The sequence below is a fragment of the Rhinatrema bivittatum genome, chromosome 4, assembly GCF_901001135.1.
Source record: "Rhinatrema bivittatum chromosome 4, aRhiBiv1.1, whole genome shotgun sequence".
Classification (NCBI taxonomy): Eukaryota; Metazoa; Chordata; class Amphibia; order Gymnophiona; family Rhinatrematidae; genus Rhinatrema; species Rhinatrema bivittatum.
Genome location: NC_042618.1, coordinates 342,898,263 through 342,923,127, shown reverse-complemented (window position 1 = coordinate 342,923,127; position 24,865 = coordinate 342,898,263). Strand labels below are relative to the sequence as shown.

General features: G+C 41.7%; 1 protein-coding gene across 3 annotated transcripts in view; it reads left to right on the top strand.

The window, feature by feature from the left end:
* The window catches only part of LOC115090908 (5-hydroxytryptamine receptor 3A-like), a 79,600-nt gene that overhangs the window by 23,616 nt on the left and 31,119 nt on the right, over positions 1-24,865 (top strand). For 2 of the 3 annotated variants that reach the window (XM_029600575.1, XM_029600573.1), the window contains exons 2-6: positions 2,736-2,896; positions 3,745-3,789; positions 3,880-3,989; positions 4,276-4,445; positions 22,553-22,710. In XM_029600575.1, coding sequence (XP_029456435.1) covers positions 3,778-3,789; positions 3,880-3,989; positions 4,276-4,445; positions 22,553-22,710 — 450 coding nt within the window. In that variant the 5' untranslated portion in view covers positions 2,736-2,896; positions 3,745-3,777. Of the gene's footprint in view, positions 1-2,735; positions 2,897-3,730; positions 3,790-3,879; positions 3,990-4,275; positions 4,446-22,552; positions 22,711-24,865 lie in introns of all 3 variants that reach the window. The other variant, XM_029600574.1, reaches the window with a different exon arrangement.

Genomic DNA, 24,865 nt, shown 5'->3' with positions numbered 1-24,865 from the left:
TGTTTACTCAAGCATTTACAAATTGTGGAGCCTAGGAAACAGCTCAAGCCTGGTATAACAATATGAACAAATGTTTCATTTCCTCCGTGTGATTAAGGAAGGCTATGAACCTGCCCTCCCTGTAAATGTTTTCAAGGTTAGTTTAGTTTTCCCAAGAAGGGGCTTAGTAATATGTACGTCTTCACCCTTTTATCTTCATCAAAAGTCCGTATCTTAACGTTGTCTCTTGGTAAGAAAGTGTATGTAAATCTTGCATATGTCATGTTGATTCAGAGTCAGTTAGTAGTACTTGCTGGTTCCCCATCTGCAGATGAATCAATAAAGGATTAACAGTAAAAAAGAACTTTCGGTCTCTTGTTCGTTGTGGTGTTTGTAACTTTTTTTTTTCATAACACCTGCCATACCAGTACAGCAATAACCCTGCCTGAAAAGGCAACACTGTAAAATGTGCCACCTGAGCCTAAAACCCCAACAGATTTTCTAATGGGAAAACAGCTGAACCACTACAGACCCCTACACAGAGCCTACATACCAGCAGAATACTTCACCTCCGTCACACATATAGAACACAGACAGGCCCTCACCAAAATACAGAATAAGGGATCACAAATTAGAAATAGAAATATGCAGATATAAACGGAATTCTTCTTTGTTCTGCTGTCTTCTCCAGTCCTCCCCACCCTCACACATACACAACTTTCTGTTCCCTTCAGTTAGCAGGAGAGAGGAAGAACAAGAGAGGAGAAGGGACTGGATTAGGAAGGGCTCCACTTTGCTTTGCACTGTGTTCTGTCTACTCCAGGCTCACAGCCACCTCCATCCAGTTCCTTGCATGTTGCTCAGGAAGGGAGGGGCTGGAGTAAGAAGTAGAGGATTCATCTCTGCTGCTTGAGATTTGGGAATTGGTCAATAAAGTCATCAGTGCAGAGCCTTATGTGCTTATACCCACAGATAAAAGCAGCCTTGCAGATGATGCCCCTTTGGGCTTGATAGCCAGGGCAGCCACCTGCCAGTCTATGAAAATGATAAATAGGAAATGTTTTCTCCTATCCCTTTCAGACAATTAGAGCAAGCTCAGGTTACGCTCTGTAGAAATATTTACCTCACCCAGCCTTTTTTTTTTCCTTTAAAAAATTATAGAACAGAAAATAAAATAATAAAGGTTATTATTGAAAGAATGTAGGAGGACACTGTACAGATACTACTGAAGAACTATGTCTTCTCAGAGACCGGGCAAGGAGCAGCCTCACTGAGGCAAGCCTGATCTAAGATGTTACCAGCTCCAGGAATTAGGCCTGGGGCTTTGACTTCGAAAATGGGGGAGTTCTTTTAGCCAGAGGACATATTCTCAACTGAAAAGTGCATAGACAGAGACAAGATGGGGTCTGAGATAGGCACATATCCAAGAATGGACATGAAAGACCCGGAAGGAAAAAAAAAAAAGATGTTCATAACGTTTTCCCTCATGTATTGAAATCTAATTACGCTATGAAATGTATCAATATAATATTATATTTGGGGGAAGCACCACTTAAACTGATTGGGCTAATCTCAAAGCGCACAGAGTGCATTTAGTAGTCGTTAGAGAGAGCCATGCAATTAAAATTCTTCATCTAGGCTATGCCTCTTCCTTTTAAGTGAATTCTGCATTACTCCTTCTCCACCCCCCACCCCATCACTTATAAATGCATCTTCAGATCAAGCAGGAGGCCAGGTCTGATGTGATTTAGATTATCATTAGGAGAGAAGACGGTAAGAAAGATGTGGAAAGTCACCCTAACAGCGATTCTTCTGACACTGGTACCAGGTAAGGAAGTTCTGGGTAAGGTTTTGAGACCCTTAAACTCAGCAAAATGTGTCCAGGCTTACATGGGTAAAGTGTAGACAGTTTTGGGTTTTTTTTTCTTTCTTGTCGGTAACCCTGGGATTTTGTGAAAACGTACATATGGCCAAAACTATATACCGTGTTACTAGTTTAACTAATCTGTTGCATGTATTGTTTTATGGTAAACAGATTTCTCTGGTGCCAGTAATACCTCCAAGAACTTAAAAAATAAAATAAAATAAACAAGAGTATTTATTTATTTTATTTAAATCTTTTTCTATACCGTCGTTAAGGTGGGTACCGTCACAACGGTTTACAGTAAGGCACAAAAAGGTAATGCTATTAAAATCTATCAGTTTACACAGGTGCCATAAGGTTCGGTAACATAGTTTTTAATCAATGTTAGTTGTTAAATGAGTGTGAACACTATCATGTCCAGGTCAATTCTATAGCAGTTTTGAGTCTAGGACTCATTCTATAAATGTAACTTATCCTTTAGTGATTATTACATGGTCCCGTATACAGAAGGGGAAAGGAAGGAAGAAAGAACGAATAAAACTAGGGATTAGGTAGACGATTCATGGGGGCTTGAAAAGGTTGGAAAACGCTGCGTTCAGAGATGCTAAACAAGTGGGCAAAAGCCAAGATTTTCAATTTTTATGCGGCGACCCCAGGATACTCGCGCCTGCCACAAAAACACAAATGGCAGCGGATGGCAGTGTGAAAATGCCTCAGTGACCTGTCAATGCGAATTTCACTTTGGAAGTGTATAAAATACTGCCGGTTATTATTCCCTTCATTGTGGACCGATTGCAGTATTTTTACTCCGAGACTCTCGGTGGGGGCTCACGTCTCGGCAAGGCGTGGGAGCCTCCTTAGTTATTTTAATTCATGTGTGATTCCTTCACAGAGGGGGTTGCTCCGAACCGGACCTGTAAGTACCACGACATCGCCGAGTATCTCAACATCTCTTCCCGACAGGATCTTTTGACCTATACTATACCTAAGAAAAACTGGCGAGAGCCCTTGGAAGTCAGACTGGACTTCATTCTGGTTTCCATTCTTTCGGTGGTAAGTAGATCCGCTCAATAGGCACTGCCCCGGGCTGTAACTAGCGCGTTAACCTTCGCTTCTGATTAGCAAGAAAGGGTTTGTGCGCTTTTATTCCGAAAGAAATAGGGGGGGGTGTCAGGGGAAAAGGAAGAGAGAGAATTACGCTCTGTGTGCTGGAAAGATCGATTCACTGGGTTTTAGGAGGACGACATTTCCGATACTGATAAAGCGGGTAAATACAGGAAATAGCTTTCACTGGGACCAGGAAATAGGTGGGGCATCCGCTTGAGAGCACCAACCTCGACGTACGTTCCCCTCAGCTGAAATCTAAGGCACGATTTTCAATCTCTGTCTCTCGTCAGCTTATTGCAACCGAGATACCAGAGTTTCGATGTTCCTATTGAAAAAGTATCGTATTTAAAAAAAAACAAACAAAATCTCGGACGACAGTTTAGGGTTGGTCCCCATAACCCTGTGGCTCGGTTCGCGGCTCCTGCCAGCTTACACGTCTTATGGTCTGAGGTCTCCGTCTAAAGCCAGCCCAATAGCTCCTGTGATTAGGGTCACCTATAGATCACGATTCACAACAGATCTGAGGCTTGTCGTGCTTTATCATGCTGCCGTGAACCGCTCATTAGCACAGCATTTTCTTCCAAAATATGATTCAGTGTCTTGGTTTAGTATATCCTTTTATTATTTATTTATTACAAGACGCTTCTGAGAGCGTAGTAAATCCTTATCGCGTGTTACAGCGCACTGGGTGAACCTTGCCTGTCGACAGTGTGTCGAGGTTAGGCTGCGATAGGAATTGAAAATAATCTGATTCATTTCATCACACTAACTTGTTCTCAGTTTTACTTCTCTAGGTCGAAAAGTTAGAAACTGTAACCTTTTTTGGCATGCTGACAGTGGTAAGAATCTTTGTGTTTTTAGCAACTTTTTCTTCTGCCGACACACAACCGTGCCTTCTAATTTAACATAAGGAAAACTCTATGTTCCAGGAATGGACAAATGAATTTGTGTCTTGGAACCCTAGGGACTTCTGTAATATCACCCATATTACACTGCCCGTGAAGCTGTTCTGGGTCCCAGACATCGTCATTCACCAACAGTAAGATCCTACTGCGTTTATCGTTGCAGGTCATTCTGTTTGTCAGAAAACTAATAAAGGGAAAATATAGAGGGGGGGGGGGGGGGGGAGAGGAGGCCGAGTTATGAATAAAGGACAGTGAGGCAGGGCTCCTCAGGAACTCATTAGGCATGCAATTAAAACTCTCTATGAAAACACACTCATTTGTATATTTAACAACTCTGGCATTAAATAAGATCTCTCTTATTCATGGTAAATTATGTAGCAATGGACTGAGAATGATTTTTCTTAAAACTGTTTTATTTAGGACTAGTGAAGATAAAGCACCTAAGTTACCCTATGCAGTGGTTGCTTATGATGGAACCATAAGCATGTCCAACCCCCTTCAAATAATTTCAACTTGCAACCTAGACGTCAGCAAGTTTCCATTTGACACCCAGCACTGTCAATTAAGTGTGGGCCCATATATGCATTCAGGTAGGGTCACTGGTAATTGAAAGTCTTTACGAAATTGTCTTCTCATGTTTGCTTTTGAAATGCCATTCATTGTAATGTATGAAGTTTGTTTAGGCAACAGGATTCACAACATTTTGTTCTAGTACTGATTCCAGCAATTGATCAGTTATCATGTCATCTTTTAATAAGTGTGTGTTAATCTTGTCTTAAGTTGTTTAGATATGTATGTACCGATTTTTATTATGAATTTTATGGATGTTTTTAGGTTTCCCACCCCACACTTTGGAGGGCACAGGATACAAGTGATTTTAAATAAATACTTTAATGCATATCATCTACCATACCCCCTTCCCAGCAAAATCACTCTCCTTTGACTAACTTCCTAATAAATACCCTGGCTCCTACATATGATTCCAGTATGTATCCTCTTCACTAACTATCCACATAGGTCATGGAGGGCAAAACTCTAGTCCTTAAGTGCCACAAGCCAGGCCAGGTTTTCAGGATTTCCGCAAAGAATATGCTTGAGGTTTGCATACATTGGAAACAGCGCATGCCATTCTTGCTCATGCATATTCATTGCAGAAATCCTGAAGACCTGGCCTGTTTGTGGCACTCGAGGACTTTGCCATCTCTGACTTCGGTCATTATTTTACTGTATGTATTCTCTGTTAGGCATCTATATAATTAAACTCTTCCACTGGTCATCTACCTATTGGTTATTTCCTGTGTTCACACCTGCTTCCTTGGGTATCCTCACAGTATAGATTATTTTGCCAGTGGATAGCCTCTTGTTTCTTGAATCATTCTTCCCAGCTATCCTTCCACTGTAAAATCATTCTTGCACTTGTATTCTTCCATCATACTGTCCCTCACCCTTGGATATTATGAGGTCTTAGAATCACTTTCTCCAGCAATCTAAATAGAAGAAAGTTGTTCTCTAGTGATGGTAAGGACTCTACTATCAATGTCCCTCTCAAAAAGGACATTCAGTGTTCTACTTAGGCAGAAGATTGAACATCCCCTTTACCTTGGGTGGATTTCTTTGGGCCTGATGCACTAAAGGATTTTTTTTTTTTATAGTGCACTCAGGTGTTAAAAATTCTTAGTTGCAGCTTGGTCTGGCCCTCACTGTGCTTGTGCGCTTTAATACAGTTTTCTGTTTTACTTCCTGCAGTTTGATTAAAGTATTTGTACCAACTGTTGCTGTGTCTCCCTCCACTCATCTAATATGGGCATCCAGTACTACCAGGGCCACTCGCACCCTCTCTCTTCACACTGAATAAAGTCCACATACCAACAAATCAACAAATAACTGTTGGAATCAAAAGGCTGAAGCTTTATTTCACATTTATATATAAATATACCCGAATGTAAAAATATCACACACCTAACTTGTTGCCCAGTGAGCATATGCCACATCCCAGCAAGACACCCACCCCCCAGGCTACCCAGCATGCAATTAAGGCACCTACACATGTCCAATTAAACCAGCCACACCTTCTATCAACATGAGGAACAATCAAAATCAGCTCTTCTGACCAATCTAGCCAAGAAACCCAATACAGAATCCACTCAGGTAACACTGCCACAGTCACAAAGTAGTCAAAGATCTATCCCCGTGAAACCCCCCCCCCCCCCCCAAGCTGTGGCCGAGATTCCATCTGAATGACATTGTCCAAGTTCTCCTGGAAGGCATTATTTAATAAACCTTGCCAGACAGATAAATGAACCCCATCTGGCCTAAACAAGCCAGCATAAACACCTCACGCCCAATCATGCTTTAAATGCCTACCCCCCTGTTTACACAACCAGGAACCAGTTTGTTGGTTAAAACTTAGCCTGACTGTGACCCCAAAGAACCTGATCCACAAACACTGGCCTTAGAATGTCAGACTAAAAAAATTACTGGAGCAGGCAGCCATAACATGATAGTAGATAAATCTTTCTGAAAAGCATCCAGCAACTGACGGCAGAACCATTTCCCCAGATCATTAACCCCAAGATGGACCATCTGTGCCATTGGCTGTGCTCAAGCCTGCAGCAACTCTTGGAGAAAAGGAAGCAACTGGGTCCCAACACATCCCATGACAAACAGCACACCCGCACTCCACAGACTGCGAAACCCAAGTGTAGTCCATAAAGATGCTGTAAGGCACCCATATGCACCCAAACTACATAGGAATGCCCAGTGATCCAGCAACTTCATTCATCTCTCCCTTGACCTACAAAACACAAACATTAAAACAGTTCCAGATCCACACCCCCTTCCAGTCACATCCATATGTACAACTCAAAGGCATCAGACCTCCTGCAGCCAATACGTTGTATAACATCCTCCGACAACCCCAGCACAGCAGTCGAAGCGGCCACACCAATACGGAAGGAATGAGTCCCATAATGAGCAGCATCCAAACCCAGCATAGACCACAAGACTACAGTCAATTGATATCTAGTCAAAGGACCACTATCCTCATGCACTAAAAATTGCAATCCACCTGCAGGCTGAACGGTCGTAAAGCTACGAACATTGTTTACTGGACAAGTTGCCAAACCAAACATAGCTGCCAGAGTCAACCACGCACCCCTACCAGCCTGATCAGTCTTAGAACGATGAATCTTCAAATACACCATCTCCGCGAGCAACACCACAATCTCGCAACAGTCCCAAACGGTCAACTTCAATCCGAAAAGCCCCCCAAAAAAGGCCAAAACAAAGGCCATATGAAAAAGACACCCCTCATAGTCTAAAAAACAAACAACAATTTCTCCCACAGCTACAATAACAACTCATGAGTAATAGGAAGCCTTGCATCAGGAACCCAACCTCTCTCTCTCTGGACCAAATGTGCCACATTAAAGCAGATTGTGATAAATTGCAGGAAGACCTTGTGAGACTGGAAAATTGGGCATCCAAATGGCAGATGAAATTTAATGTGGATAAGTGCAAGGTGATGCATATAGGGAAAAATAACCCATGCTATAATTACACGATGTTGGGTTCCATATTAGGTGCTACAACCCAAGAAAGAGATCTAGGTGTCATAGTAGATAACACATTGAAATCGTCGGTTCAGTGTGCTGCGGCATTCAAAAAAGCAAACAGAATGTTGGGAATTATTAGAAAAGGAATGATGAATAAAACGGAAAATGTCATAATGCCTCTGTATCGCTCCATGGTGAGACCGCACCTTGAATACTGTGTACAATTCTGGTCGCCGCATCTCAAAAAAGATATAATTGCGATGGAGAAGGTACAGAGAAGGGCTACCAAAATGATAAGGGGAATGGAACAACTCCCCTATGAGGAAAGACTAAAGAGGTTAGGACTTTTCAGCTTGGAGAAGAGACGACTGAGGGGGGATATGATAGAGGTGTTTAAAATCATGAGAGGTCTAGAACGGGTAGATGTGAATCGGTTATTTACTCTTTCGGATAGTAGAAGGACTAGGGGACACTCCATGAAGTTAGCATGGGGCACATTTAAAACTAATCGGAGAAAGTTCTTTTTTACTCAACGCACAATTAAACTCTGGAATTTGTTGCCAGAGAATGTGGTTCGTGCAGTTAGTATAGCTGTGTTTAAAAAAGGATTGGATAAGTTCTTGGAGGAGAAGTCCATTACCTGCTATTAAGTTCACTTAGAGAATAGCCACTGCCATTAGCAATGGTTACATGGAATAGACTTAGTTTTTGGGTACTTGCCAGGTTCTTATGGCCTGGATTGGCCACTGTTGGAAACAGGATGCTGGGCTTGATGGACCCTTGGTCTGACCCAGTATGGCATTTTCTTATGTTCTTATGTTCTTAAATCATGATTGGAAGGGCATCCCCACCCATGCACTTTAAAGAAAAAAGACAAAAGCAAGTTTACTTACTGTAAATAATTTTTCCATAGATAGCAGGATGAGTTAGCCATGCTGAATGGGTAACAACATCAGGCAGCTCTAGGAGGAGCTGTCTCTCAAAGCTTGTAGAGTTTTTTGCTCTGCTGGGTATGTGCGGCAGTTCCAACTTGATTGAGTGTTTTGGAAGTCTCCTCAGTCTATATCCAAGTAGAGAAACTTTATATCTACATACATTTGCTGTCCAGGGAAGAGGGTGGGCATGCATGGCTAATTTATCCTATGGAAAACACCATTTATTGTAAGCAAAATTGCTTTTCCCCCCCTCAACAAGCAGGATGAGTTAGCCATGCTGAATGGGGAGTCTCTAGCTGGAGGGTTGCCACCAATTGTTTTGTCTTGTTTTTTGTTTTTTTTTTTTGCAACCCGGACAAATCTGTGGACAGCAATCACCAGGATGTTAAGTGATGCAACACTTCTTGTCCTACTGAGCTGTCTGCAAATTCATCCAGGCAATAGTGAGATGTGAAGGTACGTACAGAGGACTAGCAGCTGTTTTGCAGATTTCTTCGATGGGCACATTACGTATGTGTGCTATGAAGGCTGCTGTTGCACAAACTGGATGAGTCAGTGCTTGTCATTGTGTAACATAACTGTGCTATATGTGTGACATTATCCAAATGCAGAGAGAGAGTTCATTTTGCTACTGGCATTCTAATCTATTAGAGTTGTAAAAACCAAACAGTTTGGAAGAGCACCTATGGTCCTGTGATCTGCATTTGTAATACACTAAAGCTCTTTTACTGGGTCAGACCAAGGGTCCATCAAGTCCAGTACCCTGTTTCCAACAGTGGCCAATCCGGGTCACAAGTACCTGGCAGAATTCCAAGTTGCTTATCCCAAGAATAAGCAGTGGATATGTGCAACTCCCCCTTAATAATGATTTATGGACTTTTCCTCCAAGAATTTGTCCAAACAGTTTTTAAATGCAGCTACACTAACTTTCACCACATCCTGTGTCAATGAATTCCAGATATTAATTATATGTTGAGCAAAAAAATATTTTATCTTATTAGTTTTAAATATTATTTAGTAACTTCATTGTCTTTCTAGCTTTTGAAAGAGTAAACAGCTGATTAATATTTACTAGTTCAGTTCCACTCATTTTATAAACCTCTTATCATATTTCTCCTCGGCTCTCTTTTCTCCAAGCTGAAGAGGCCTAACCTCTTTAAGCTTTCCTCATAGGGGACTCATTCCATCCCCTTTATTTTTTTGGTTGCCCTTTGTATCTTTTCTAATTCTGCTATATGTTTGAGATGTAGTGACCAGAACTACATACGATTTTCAAGATGAGGTCGCAACATGGATCGATACAGAGGCATTGTGATATTTTCTGTTTTATTCTCCATTCCTTTTCTAATAGCTCAGAGCATTCTATTTGCTTTCTTGGCTGCTGCACAGAGCAGAAGATTTCAATGTATTATCAACAATGACACCTGAATGGTGACTCCTAATGTGGAACCTTGCATTGTGTAGCTATAATTTGGGTTATTGCTCCCTAAGTGCATCATTTTGAACTTATATACATTAAATTTCATTTGCCATTGCATGCTCAGTCTCCCAGTTTTTCAAAGTCCTCTTGCAATTTCTCACAATCCTCTAGAGATTTTAAAACTTTGAATAATTTTGTGTTATCTGCATATTTGATCACCTCACTTGTTCCCATTTCCAGGTAGTTTATAAATTACAAAGCAGTGATCCCAGAACAAATCCATGGGACACTCCACTATTCACCTTTCTCCATTTGGAAAATTTACCATTTAGCCCTACTCTCTGTTTTCTATCTTTTAAACAGTTGACAATCCACAGTAGGTCACTGCCCCCATCCCCTGACATTTAATTTCTTACGAAGTCTTTCATGAGGGACTTTGTCAAATGCTTTCTATAAATCCAGATACACTATAACTGTCTCTCCTTTATTCACATGTTTATTTAAGCCCTCAAAAAAATGTAGCAAATTGGTGAAGCAAGGCTTCCCTTGGCTAAATCAATGTTGGCTTTGTCCCATTAAACTATGCCTATCCATATGTTCAGCAATTTTGTCCTTTATGATAGTTTCTACCATTCTGCCTGGCACAGACATCAGACTCACTGGTCACCCCTTGGTCCCTTTTTAAAAGTTGGCATTACACTGGCAACCCTCCAGTCTTAGGTATCATAGACTATGTTAATGATAGTTTACCAATTTCCCCACAAGAGGTCCGCAATTTCATTTCTCAGTTCTTTCAGCACCGTGAGATGTATACTGTCTGGTCCAGGTGATTTGCTACTCTTTAATTTGTCAATTTGCCTAAATACATCTTCCAGGTTCACTGAGATTTGTTTCATTTCCTTTGAATCATCACTTTTGAATATCATTTCTGGCATGGGTATCTCTTTTGCATCTTCCTCAGTGAATACCGAAACAAAGAATTCACTTAGTCTCTCTGCTATGTCTTTGTCATCCGTAAGTGTCCCTTTTACCCCTTGATCATCTAATGGTTCAATTTACTCCCTCACAGGCTTTTTACCACAAGTGACCATTCAGGTGTCATTGTTGATAATACATTGAAATCTTCTGAAAAAGTTTCTGAGTTTTTGCTTACACAGCAAGCTTCTTTTCAAATTCTCTCTTTACCTTCCTTATCAATGCTTTGCATCTAACTTGCCAGTGCTTATACTGTTTCCTGTTTTCTTCATTCATATCTCTTTTCCATTTCTTGAAAGATGTTCTTTTAGCTATTATAGCCTTTCTCACCTCACCTTTTTAATCATGCTGATAGTCGTTTAGACTTCCTTCCACCTTTTCTAATGTGTGGCATACATCTGGTCTGGGCTTCCTAAATGGTATTTTTAAACAATGTCCATGCCTGAGGTAAATTCTTAATGTCTTAATCCTTAAAGACCTACACTGGCTGCCAATTCACAAGTCCATCACCATTATCTATAAAGCCATCCATCACCACGCTCCACTCAACCTACAAATTCCATTGAGAAAACATACCTCCTCCAGATCCATTAGAGAAGCTTACAGAGAATCACTACATGTACCCCATATCAAAACCTCTCAACATATTACATGTAGAGACCGGGCCTTTTCCACAGCAGGACCATCATTATGGAACTCCATTCCACCAGATCTGCGACAGGAAACATGTCTTCTAAGATTCAGAAAAAGGCTCAAGACGTGGTTGTTTATTCAAGTCTTCCCAGACCCCAACTGAATCTCAATCCAACGACAACCATAGTCAGACATTCCTAGAACATTGTAAATAATTGCTCTGTTAATTTCCTTTAGCCTTTCCTTCTTCTCCCAGTTTTGAACATCCTTGTTTTATTGTAACTTCTTAGTTTCTCTTCACCAGTTACTGTTTATTTTATTTTCATTTTACATCCCCTGTTAAATGTAAACCAGCATGATGTGATTCCTATCTTGAATGCCGGTGTATATATATAAATAAATGTCTGCAGTTGCTCCTTTCAGTTTTTTCCTAACCATTTTCCTCATTTTATTATGGTCACCTTTTTGAAAGTTAAATTCTGTCTCAGTAAATTTCTTTACTGCCCTCCCTCCAGTTAAGTCAAATTCAATCATGTTGTGATCATTATTGCCAGGTGGCCCCAACACTGTTACCTTTCACACCAAAACCTGTGTTCCACTAAGGACTAGGTCTAAAATAGGTTTTCACTCTTGTTGGTTCTTGTATCAGTTGGCTGCATGGAGCAGTCATTTATTTTATCTAGGAATTTTATCTTTCTAGAATGTCCTGATGTGATATTCACCCAGTCAATACCGGGGTAATTGAAATCTCCCATTATTAGTATTACTGTGCTGCTGATTTTGTTAGCATCCTTAATTTCTTTTAGCAATTCATTGTCTTTTGTTCATTCTGGCCAGGTCGACGGTAATACACACCCCCCACCCCCACCTACTATTTTATTCCCTTTTTCACCTGGAATTTCTATCCATAAAGATTCAACATTGCATTTTGTTTCCTGCAGAATTTTTATCCTGTTTGATTCAATGCCCGCTTTCACATATTTTGCCACCTATCCACCAATTTGATCCATCCTATCATTTCAATGTAATTTGTACCTTGGTATCACAATGACCATTGGTTATCTTCCTTCCACCAGATCTTCATCCTCTTCATTCAGTGCTATACACGCTAACTCTCCCATCTTATTTTTTTAGACTTCTAGCATTTTATACAGAAATTTCAAAGTATGGGTTGTTTTGGGGGTTTTTTTGTTTGTATTAACAACTTGCTCATCAGTTGACAAGAGTAATTTGTAATCTTTCTGCTCTTTACTTAAAAAGACACCTGGCCACTTTGACATTTATTGCAACCTCTCTACTGGTATGTCCTAATTTCCCTGTTCTTAGTATCCTTCAAAGATACATCATTCTGAACCATGCATTTCTGTGCGACTGCAGGCATCTAAGTTATCATCTAACTTAAAAGTTGCATCATTCCCGTTCCTGCTTATGAGAGTTCGAGAAGTAAGTGGGAAGTGTGATTACCTGGTTTAAGCGAAAGGAAGATACTACCTTGGGTAGTAAATTTGGATGGGTTCAAAGAACCACTATATTATGGAAAGACTGTAGATATGGAGGAAAACGCACCAATGCTTGCAACTCATTCACCCTTTGTGTGGACATAATCACTGCCAAGAATACAACTTTCCACATCAGGAATTTTAGGTTGGCTGTATTCAGAGGCTTGAATAGAGGTCCCATAAGTGCTGTTAATGTCTCAGGGAACAGATGGCTTTCGTGTGGGGGATGCAAGTGGAGAAGCCTCTCATAAAGCAGGAGATGAGTGGATATCAGAGATCAGGGATCCTTCCTCCTGATTATGATTCACCATTATAGCACTAAGATGCACTTGGATAGACAAGGTTGCTAAACCAGTACTGGAAAGATGGTGGAGAGATTCCAGCAACTGGCAAGGTTCTCAGGTCAATGGGATGATAGACCGGTTACCGCACCATTTTGTTTATTGATTCCATTTGAAAGCATTGTTTCAACATGTGGAAGACTTTCTTATTGATATTAGAACATTCTCACTGTCATTGGGTAATTACAAATGAGCTAGTGTTGTGCATTCAACATTCATGCTGTGAGGTTGAGTGAAGGCTGTAGTGGATGAAGGAGAGAACCTTCCTCCTGAGTTAACAGCATTTGGCTGGTTCCTCAGAATCTGCAAGGGGCTTACTGAAAATTGTGGTTGTCTCAGTCATGCCGGGGCTACCAATATCATCCTGGTGCAGTCTCTCATGTATTTCTGTAGTGTTTTGGCTACTAACAATATTGTATGGAAGGCATAGAGAAGTCCTTTTGCTCAAGAGATTAGGAAAGGGTCCAGGGCCTCTCTGTGTTGCCTAGGATGAATGGAGCAGAAGTGGTTTACTTTCTTGTTCTCCTCTGTGGCGAACAGATCTACCCAAGGACAACCCCAGCAATGAAACAGGTGGTCAGCTATTTCCTGTAACAGAGCCCATTTGTGTGGTCGGAAAACTCTGCTGAGTCTGTCCGCTTCTATATTCGCAATCCCCAGAATATATACAACTTGCAGAGTCACTAAGTTCTGAGTGCTTCTTAACAGAGAGTCCAAGAGCCTGTCCTTCCTTGTTTATGTAATACATAGCCACTTGGTTGACTGTATGAATCTTTTTTTTAAGCAGATGTTGGAAAGCTTCTAGTGTGTGATGCATCGCAGGTTTATGTGAAACGCAGTCTCTTGTGGAGACCACAAACCCTTTGTTTTGAATTGAAGACTATGCGCTCACCATCCTCGAGTGGAGGCATTGGTGGTTAGTATAATTTGATATGGCTTTGGTTGAAGTTGGGCTCCCATTTCCAATAACTCTGGGTGGAGCTATCAACCAATGTCTGTTTTCATGTAATCAGTAATGACAATTTTGGTTGGCAGGAGCTGAAGGAATTGATTCCATTGAGCTCGTAAACCCCACTATAGGCATTGCATGTATAGACAGTTAAAGGAACCATATGTATCACGGCAACTAGGTGTCCTAGAAGTACCAGGATGTGGCGAGCTGATGTGACAGTTCAGAATCGTAGATGGATTACTAACGAATGAAGGTTCTGAGCTGTATTGTTGGGAAGAAAGCTCTGGATTGTAAAGAGTCTATTCAAGACTCTATTGATTGTATGGATTGGGTTAGGTGCAGATTGGATTTTTGGTAATTTATTTAAAAAACCTAGTGTTGCCAGACAGGTACTGGTAGTTTTTATGTGGGTACACAGGGTATTCTTTGAGGAGACCATGATTAACCAGTCAGCCAGGTATGGAAAGATTCATTTTCCAGAGTGTCATAGGTAGGCTAAGGCTACAGCTAAGCATTTTGTGGAAACTCTTGGGGCGGACAAGAGGCCAAATGAGAGAACTTTGTACTAAAAGTGCCTCTCTCTCTCTCTATGAAGCAGAGATAACACCAGTAGAATGGATGCACAGGGATATGCATATATGCATCCTTGATGTCTAGAGAACACATCCAATCCTGTGGCTGAATGAATGGCAAAATTGTTTCCAGAGATGTCATCTAGAATTTCTCTCAATGGAGGTGTTTGTTGAGGGCTCTGAGGTCCAGTATTGGGTGTAGACCCTCGTATTTCTTGGGAATGAGGATATTTTTTTAATACCACCCCTGGTTTTATTGTGAGGGGGTTAATTCCTGGATGGCATTCTGCTTCAGTAGCTTCTGCACCTCTAGGTTCATAATGGCCATTTGAGACTGGTCAAGTGGAAAGAGACAGGGGGGCAAGGCATTTGAGGGCAGTCTTTGGAGTTGAGATGGTATCCATTTTTTTTTTTATCATTGTCAATACAGACTGATCTGTTATCTTGGACCTGTTGTCAAAGAAGTAATGGATTCTGTCTCAGATTGGTATCTGCTGCTGTGGCGGTAGTGGCTCTAAAAAGTTTGTCGAGATTTTACTGCTGGCTGTGCTTGCGGCTTTTATTGGCACCAATCTCTTTGCTACCCTTGAATTTGAGTGGCTTATGGCTGAGGACAAAGCGGTTGGTAATATGTCTGATGGAAAATCTGATATGGTCTTTAAAATCTTCTTGGGAAGAAAGGGCATTTATAGTGTGGATATTAGGATAATACCATCTTGACATGCCTTGCTGGTCCTCCTACTGAGGACAGGGATTGGACTGTGACATTCTGATCTTTTATTTGTGAGACCGCTTCCTTGCTTCTCAATGAAGAGATCATCACCTAAACACAGGAGATCAACCAATTTTTCATGGACATCTTCTCTGATGCCTCTTGCCCTCAGCAACACCATGCATCTTGCCACTATGGAGGCCACTGATGTTTTGTGTTCTGGCCGTAGTATGGTGTATCCCTTTTTCTAAATTGTGAAGAGGCTGTGGAGAAATTGGTCATCCCCCAATCTGATGTATGGCTTTAGGGATTGCTCACACTTATACAAGTACTACACTATATAAAACTGGTGTTGGACCCGTGACATGAACATTGCACTCTGAAATACTTTGTCAGAGTCATCCAAGATTTGTGATCTTTTACAGTTAGCGTACTAGAATGGAGCCTTGCTTTTTTCATCTTCTTCACTGCAGAGTTTTCAACTACTGAATTTGTGTGGTAGTTGGACTCTACTGTATCCCAGTTTCTTTTTGAAATTTCAGATTTTGTGTGGTTACCACCACCCCTAAAAAGGGGGACTCAGTCTTCATGAGCACCTTATCTAGCACTGCATGAGATGTTATTGTGGTCTATTCTGTTGGAATGTCTAGGATCTTTAAAATCCCCTTTACTTCAGCACGGGGATCAGGATCTTCATTTATTTCCACATTATAGAATGTTCCCATTTTCTAGATAAATCAGGAATATGTAGTCCTCTGGCAGAGAGGAGTGATACGGTAGTTCTTCCAGGGATCAGATGGTATGCCTGTTGAACTCCCCGGGGACTCCCCTGGAGATGATAGAATGGAGCTTTCCGATTTAGGAGATGGTTCACTTGAGGGAACAAATAAAAATGGGAGTTCCTCTCTGGTGTCTTCCAACTCTGTAGAAGGAGGAAGTGGCAGTGATCCTGGCATTACTGCCTCCATTACCTGCATAATAGGGTATACTGGAGAGAAACATGGTTGCTGCAGCTGTGAGAACAGTGATGAAATGAAATTCCTCACAATATCAGTTATTTGTTCTACAGCTTGTTGTGATCTGTGGCCCAGAGATTTGGGAGCATCCTCTTCTGGTACAAGGATTTGTTCCTGTTCTGTGATAGCCAAGGGCCTCATTGGCTGCAGAGAACAAATGGGCTGTGGTGTCTGGAGCCGAAGACCCTGTTGCCAGAGGCTTGAAGTTAGAAAGATCTTGGTCATGGATTGCAGTCCCCGCAAGAGAATTTTGATGGTGGCAGTGCCATAGCCAAGATGTCGTGAGTTGGAGTGGAGGGGGATCTAATTTCAGGACTCAACAAGAGATCCTCCAGTTTTGTATTTTATTTTATTTATTTATTTTATTTATTAAAGGCTTTTATATACCGACTTTCTTGATACAAATCAAATCAACTCGGTTTACATCGAACTAAGCAGTAAATATAAATAACCAATCAACAAGAGACAGTTTAAAGGAGCATAAAAGTTACATTATAACAAGGATGCCTTAACTGGGAGTAGGAAATAAAGAAGGGTGTATTCACATTCATGTGTAATGTTGAGCTGGAATATATAACTTGACGATCCATTGGCCCATAAGTAGGAGTTGAACTCAAACCTTGAGAGGAAAAGGGAACCTTCCTCTTCTTCCTCATCTTTAGCCGGTTGAAAAGTAAAAAAATGGCTTAAGGGGCATGCCCCTTCAGCGTAATATAGGGCGCCTCCTTTAATAGGCCCCTGACGCAATGATGACATCTGTGCCAGGCGGTCTGGATGTTCCTCGGTGGCACTTCTCTCCTCAGGGGTCAGGCAAACAGCAGAGCAGGTGAGGCGATTCACTTCCATGCTACAGGGTACCTCCTTTAAAAGGCCCCCCGATGTGGTGATGTTTGTGTCGGGTGGCTTGGATGTTCCCGGGTCATGTTTCACTTCTAAAGGATCCAGAAAATGGCAGGACAGGTGAGGCGACTCACTTCCGTGCCACAGGGCGCCTCCTTTAATAGGCTCCCGACTTGATGATGACATCTGCATCAGGTGGCCTGGATCTTCCTAGGTGGCGCTTCTCAGGGGTCTAGCAAATGGCAGGGCAGATGCGGTAACTCACATCCGTGCCCTCCGTTATGGACATTATGAGGCCGTATGAGCAGTATTTGAACCCAGAAGTTGTCTTTTTGGGCCATGAAAGCACTGAAAAGTGCTGTTTGGGGTTCAGTTATGTGAGAAATTCTGAGGATAGGAATCTGGAGGCAGGATTCCACCATCAGTGCGAAATGCAGGCAAGACTAAGAAGACTTCCAGAACACGATTGTACAGGAACTGCATGTCCAGTAAAGCAAAAAGCTCTGCAAGCTTTGAGAGACAGCGTTGCCTAGTGCCGCCTGATGACATCACCCATTCAGCATGGCTAATTCAGCCTGCTTACTGATGGCAAAATCAGCAAGGTGACTTGAAACTGCGACCTTAGTAAAACCACCAACCTAGTACTAGTAATGTACTCAATCAATAATGCTGCAACAGAGGTTGTGTGTTTCGCAAGGATGGGTATACCGCAAAGATCTGCGCTTTCATCGATATTGTTTAATATTTATCTTGTTCCTTTAGGGCAATTGTTACATTCTTTGGGGTTGGCATATTTTTTATATACAGATGATGTTCAATTATTCAACCTAGTGTTGAGTGCAATGTAGTACTCATAGAAAACTTTCACAATTATATGAGTCATATTCAGGAATGGTTACGTATGAATGGGTTGATCTTAAATATTATGAAAACTAAGTTTATATGGATAGGGAAAGGTATTCCAGAAAATGATGTTAAAGTTATTTGGTTAGAAGGTCATCAACTTCCAATTGTAACAAATTCGTAGCTTGAGTATTTTAGACTTGCAACTCAAGTTTAAACCTCAAATTGGTCAGCTGGCAAAAATGGCGGTTTATAAAATTAAAACTCCTTCAACCATTAAAATGTTGTCTTCCTACTGAAATGTTCTGCAAGAATTTGGGACATTTAGACTATTATAGTACACTCTGATAGGTTGCCCATAAAACAAAGTATTGTAGTTAATACAAAATGCTGCTGCCAGAGTAGTGTTAGGAATGTCTCAGCATGAACACATTACTCCGGCTTTAAAATCACTTCACTGGCTGCCTGTGAAGAGTAGATGCAAGTTTAGGTTGCTGGTGATCATCCACAAATTGTTGAATTCAGATGAGATGTATTTTTTTCCCAACAAAGTCTGAGTTGGTATAAGCCAGGAAGAAGTCTTTGTTCGTCAGGATCGAGTTTATTGCAAGTTCGGAATTCACAGTGCTACATGTTTGAACAGATCAGGTCCAGGGCTTTCTCTTTTGTGACTTCAACCGTGTGGAACCGTGTCAGAGCAGTTGAGAAAGGAAAAAGATTGCAAGGAGTTCAGGCATCAGATTAAGGCCATACAGTTTAATGAAGCCTTTGGTGACTATTTTTAATCACTATTTATTTGTTTTTGTCTATGTATGTAGAATTGTATACTATTATATATTCTTTAGTATGCAACAATATAATCTATATTGAAAAATATACTTTTGAATTTTGCGGAATATAAGATTTTAAATAAATATGTTGTTGCTTGCCCTTTGTCCTTACTATGTCACTGGGGTCGACCAATGGCAGCGGTAGCCCCTGTGACATAGTGAGGGCAAAGGGCCGTCAGCGCCATTTTGACTACTGGCAGCCGACAGCCCAAGTCCAGGAGATCGCTCCCGGACCGCTCCTGGACCCCCGCTGGACCACCAGGGACTTTTGGCAGGTCTTGTGTGGGGGGGTCAGGAGGGTGGGGGGTTGTAGTAAATTAATTTTGGAGGTCTTGGGGGGGCGTCAGGAGGGTGGGGGGTTTTGTTAGATTTTTACTTTTTTATTAAAGATTTGTCTGCGAGCCAGATGCAGCCATCAAAAGAGCCACATCTGGCTCGCGAGCCATTGGTTCCCGACCCCTGCCCCAGGCCAACGACCATACCAATTATGCAGGACCATCGGGAACCAGCACTCCTGCCCAGGAGAACATGCCAGGCTATACCACCCTGAGTATCCTTCAGGCCAAACAGCTGATCCTCCCATCATACCCCCAGCCTGGCCCAACAGAGGAACTAACTGCCTAACAGACCCCAACCCCATAGACCGACTCAAAGAAGAGTCCTGGAACCGACCCATCCCAAGAAAGAAGTCAGAAACCTGCTATGTACTGGAGCCTACAACAGGACCAGCCACCAGTGCAGGAACCCCAGCCATCCCCACTGACTCACCACATAGCGGCAATGCTGATAGCACCCTACCAGAAGGTAAAGGAGGCCCAGGAAGCAACCCCCTACCAGTAACAGTCAAGTCCTCTCTCTGTTGCTTGATACAATGGCGATGCAGAGATGGAAGTCCCCTGGACCCGAAAAGCAACCTGCCCTTTCCTGGTCATGAGACTTCTTTGGGGGATGTTGGTGGTGAGTCAGCTGCTAGAGTCCTGGAGGAGGGGCCAGGGAGTTAGTGCCAGAGTGTTTGGTGGTTCCTGTTTGCTGGTTATTCCTGGCACCACAGAACACCCTGAGGCTTCCATCAAACTCACGTACTCGCTGCCCTAGCACCACCGCAGACCGCTGTAGCCTCCCGACATCGGCAAACTTAGGAGCAGAATGCCCCAGCTCAACTTAGTCGGGCCGCTATGGTGCAAATGTGACATCACTGCTCATGCCCGCAAGATCTCCCCCACTGACCACCACGGCCTGAATCCGATGAAGGAAGCAAGGATCCTCCCAGCCCACGACGGCTGCCTTCAAATGTACCACCACCAAAAACAAAGCACCAAGGACTGGAAGAGAGTGCCACATCACACACACACACTCCCAACCAGCCGCAACCTCACCGCCACTCACCAGGCCAATACCAGCATTAGCACCAACACCATCCTCCCACCAACAAACAGGAACCACCAAACACTGGCGCTAACTCCTATCTCCCCCCCCCCCCCAGGACTTCCTAGCAGCTGACTCACCACAGACATCCCCCAAAGCAGCCTCTCGATCCCCCAGACCAGCCGTGGTGAGTAGCACAACTTGAAAGACAAGAAAGAAAGAAAAGAAGAGGAAAAACCACTGGTCAACAGGCCCAGTGTCTTTATATCCCTATCCCCACATGCCACCTCCCAGCCTACAGCTCCCAGTGGAGGGGAAGCCCTGCATAGTTAGAATTCCACGGGCCAGGATTCTGATCATATGACCCCCCCCCCCCCCCCCCCCTACAGCAGTCAAGTCGATCAAATGGAAATTGCCATTAAAGGTGAACAAAAGCGAGTGCATGGAGGCATACCTCCACCAAACCGAACAACTCACTGACGATTGGCTGTGCTTTCTTTTTTATTTCAAAATCTTTTAGCTTGTCTTATCAATGTTTTACATTTAACTTTCCACTGCTTATGCTTTTTCCTATTTACTTCAGATGGATGGATCCTTCTAACATCTGAAGAAAGATCTTTTGCTTAGCTTCTTTCACCTCACCTTTTATCCATACCGGCAATCGTTTGGCTTTCCTTCCACCTTTCTTAAGGTGTGGAATACATCTGGATTGCGCTTCTAAGATGGCCGTTTTTTGTTTTTTTTTTAACAATGTCCACGCCTGTTGAACACTTAACTTTTGTAGCTGCACCTTTCAGTTTTTTTCCATATTTTTTTTTTATCATCAAAATTTCCCTTTTGAAAGTTTAATGCTAGAGCAGTAGATATACTTATTGTCCCCTTTCCAGTCATTAATTGAAATTTGATCATGTTATGACTACTATTGCCATTGTCTGCCTACTACAAAACTTCTTAGCTATCTCTCTACTTTATCAAATCCTTTTTCCCTTGCTCTGGCCCAACTGTCTAATAGAAGTGTTTTCTAATATGTGCACTTCTCAGGTACATAATCATGTTCCCTCATCAGTGGAATAAATGATGATGAATGTGTTCTGTTACATGCTGCGGCCAGGCAGAAACATAGGATATGATATTGGCAGTGACCCAGAAAGCAAAAGGATCCTTAGAAAAGAGGGCCCGCCTTTAATGGTCTTTTGCAATATAATTTACTTGTTGTTTCATTCCAAACTTACAAAACAAAACCTAAGAAGGTTCAAGTTTTCAAAACCAGATACTTCTCCCCCCCCCCCCCCCATTAACATAAGGACGTTATTTTTTCACTCAAAAACTGCTTCCACATTTGGCTACATGAATTTTTTTTTTACTTCAAAAAATTAAACTGGAATTGAGACTTTTGCTGCTTACCTTTGCCTTCCACTTTTTTTTCCCATCTTTATAGAGACTAAGGGCCTGATTTAGAAAGCCTTTCTTCCCATGCTATTGGGAGTACAGGGAAGCACAGTGAATCATATCCTAAGCTATCAAAGATTTTTTTTCTCCATATGTAATTTAGGAGAAAAATTCTTGATAACTATCAGTACTTTGGTTTGACATTAGTATGATTATGGTTTGATATTTATGGAATTCTGAAATATATGCATATTCTATTCTAATTTTACTGTATTTTGAAGTTTTATTTGCAGCACAGCAATTAATTGTAGCACATCTTCAGATTTTTCTGAAGGCATATAATAAACTCCTAAACTGGCAAGTACTTGTCCCAGGGGGTTGCAGATATTGCCTCTGTGAAAAGGTATACAGGAGAAAACCCCAAAATACCTTAAAAGCCCGGCTTCAGAGAATTGGCCCAATCCACCCTAAACCTCATACAAGCAGGGAATCCTGGTCATTTGGGGGGGGGGGGGGGGGGAGTATAACTAGCCCGGTTCAGGAGGGAACAGGAGGCCCAGGGAAGAGAAGGAAGCCTAGAGAAAGAGAATACTGCTGAAGTGTAAGTTGTATTTCTGCCTTTGTTTTCTGAACTGCGAAGAATAGCTGAGCTGCTTTTGTTTTGTTTCTTGTCATTAAATAAAAAAAACACTTACGAGAGATTTGCCAGAGTCCAGCCTGTCGGTTCTCTGGCCTCAAAGAAGTTGCCAGAGCCTCCCTGAAGCAATTAACCTGGAATGTCACTGTGAACACACATCGCCTTTATCTTTCTACTCCTACAGACAAATTAATCAAAATGAAAGCTGCACAAACCTCTGCTGAAGCAAGTAGAGTCAGCCATGAGTTCTACTTAAGCAACGGAGAATGGAATTTTATGAATATGACCATTGTTCAAGAAGTTATAAAATATAACGAAGGATATTCACTAATCACTTACAAGGTATTACACTGCTCCAGAATTTACCACTGCATCTTCATCTTGATGCCCCTTGGAGGGAAAAAAAAAGATTTTAAAGCTACAATGAATAGAAGAAATCTAAAAAGGAATATACAGAACAGGAAAATTTGTTCTTACCTGATAATTTTTGTTCCTGTAGTACCACAGATCAGTCCAGACTCCTGGGTATTGCCTCCCCTCCAGCAGATGGAGACAGAGAAAGTTTCACAGTCACCGCCACATAACCTGGTGTGCCACTTGCTGTCCTTCAGTATAAGAACATAAGAAATTGCCATACCGGGTCAGACCAAGGGTCCATCAAGCCCAGCATCCTGTTTCCAACAGTGGCCAATCCAGGCTACAAATACCTGGCAAGTACCCAAAAACTAAGTCTATTCCATGCTACTGATGCTAGTAATAGCAGTGGCTATTTTCTAAGTCAACTTGATTAATAGCAGTTAATGGACTTCTCCTCCAAGAACTTATCCAAACCTTTTTTAAACCCAGCTACACTAACTGCACTAACCACATCCCCTGGCAACAAATTCCAGAGAGTTTAATTGTGCATTGAGTGAAAAAGAATTTTCTCCGATTAGTTTTAAATGTGCTACATGCTAACTTCATGGAGTCCTTCTATTATCCAAAAGAGTAAATAACAGATTCACATTTACCCCTTCTAGATCTCTCATGATTTTAAAAACCTCTATCATATCCCCCCTCAGCCATCTCTTCTTCAAGCTGAACAGCCCTAACCTCCTTTAGTCTTTCCTCATAGGGGGCAGTACCACCCTCTTTATCATTTTGGTCGCCCTTCTCTGTACCTTCTCCATCACAACTATATCTTTCTTGAGATGTAGCGACCAGAATTGTACACAGTATTCAAGGTGCGGTCTCACATGGAGTGATACAGAGGCATTATGACATCCTTCGTTTTATTCACCATTCCTTTCCTAATAATTTCTAGCATTCTGTTTGCTTTTTTGACTGCCATAGTACACTGAGCCAACGATTTCACAGTATTATCCACTATGATGTCTAGATCTCTTTCCTGGGCGGTAGCTCCTAATATGGAACCTAACATCATGTAACTACAGCATAGATTATTTTTTCGTATAATTGCATTGCCTTGCATTTATCCACATTAAATTTCATCTGCCATTAGGATGCCCAATTTTCCAATCTCACAAGGTACTCCTGCAATTTATCACAATCTGCTTGTGATTTAACTACTCTGAATAATTTTGTATCTGCAAATTTGATTACCTCACTTATCGTATTCCTTTACAGATCATTTTTAAATATATTGAAAAGCACATGTCCTACTACAGATCCTTGAGGCACTCCATTGTAACCCTTTTTCACTGAGAAAATTTTCCATTTAATTCTACTCCGTTTCCTGTCTTTTAACCAGTTTGTAATCTACTAAAGACATTGCCACCTATCCCATGATTTTTACTTTTCTTAAAAGCCTCTCATAAGGAACTTTGTCAAATGCCTTCTGAAAATCCACTACATCTCCTGGTTCACCTATATCTACATGCTTATTAATCCCTTCAAAAAACTGAAGTAGATTTGTGAGGCAAGATTTGCCTTGGGTAAAGCCATGCTGACTTTGTTCCATTAAACCATGTCTTTCTATATGTTCTGTGATTTTGATCTTTAGAACACTTTCCACTATTTTTCCTGGCACTGAAGTCGAGCTAACTGGGCTGTAATTTCCAGGATTGCCCCTGGAGCCCTTTTTTAAATATTGGGATTACATTAGCCGCCCTCCAGTCTTCAGGTACAATGGATGATTTTAATGATAGGTTACAAATTTTAACAAATAGATTTGAAATTTCATATTTGAGATCCTTCAAAACACTGGAGTGTATACCATCCACTCCAGGTGATTTACTACTCTTCAGTTTGTCAGTCAGGCCTACCACAGCTAGGTTCACCATGATTTGGTTCAGTTCATCTGAATCATTACCCATGAAAACCTTCTCCAGAATAGATATCTCCCCAACATCCTCTTCAGTAAAGAAATCATTTAATCTTTCTGTGATGGCCTTATCTTCCCTAAGTGCCCCTTTAACCCCTCGATCATCTAACGGTCCAACTGACTCCCTCACTGGCTTTCTGCTTCGGATATATTTTAAAAAGTTTTTACTATGCG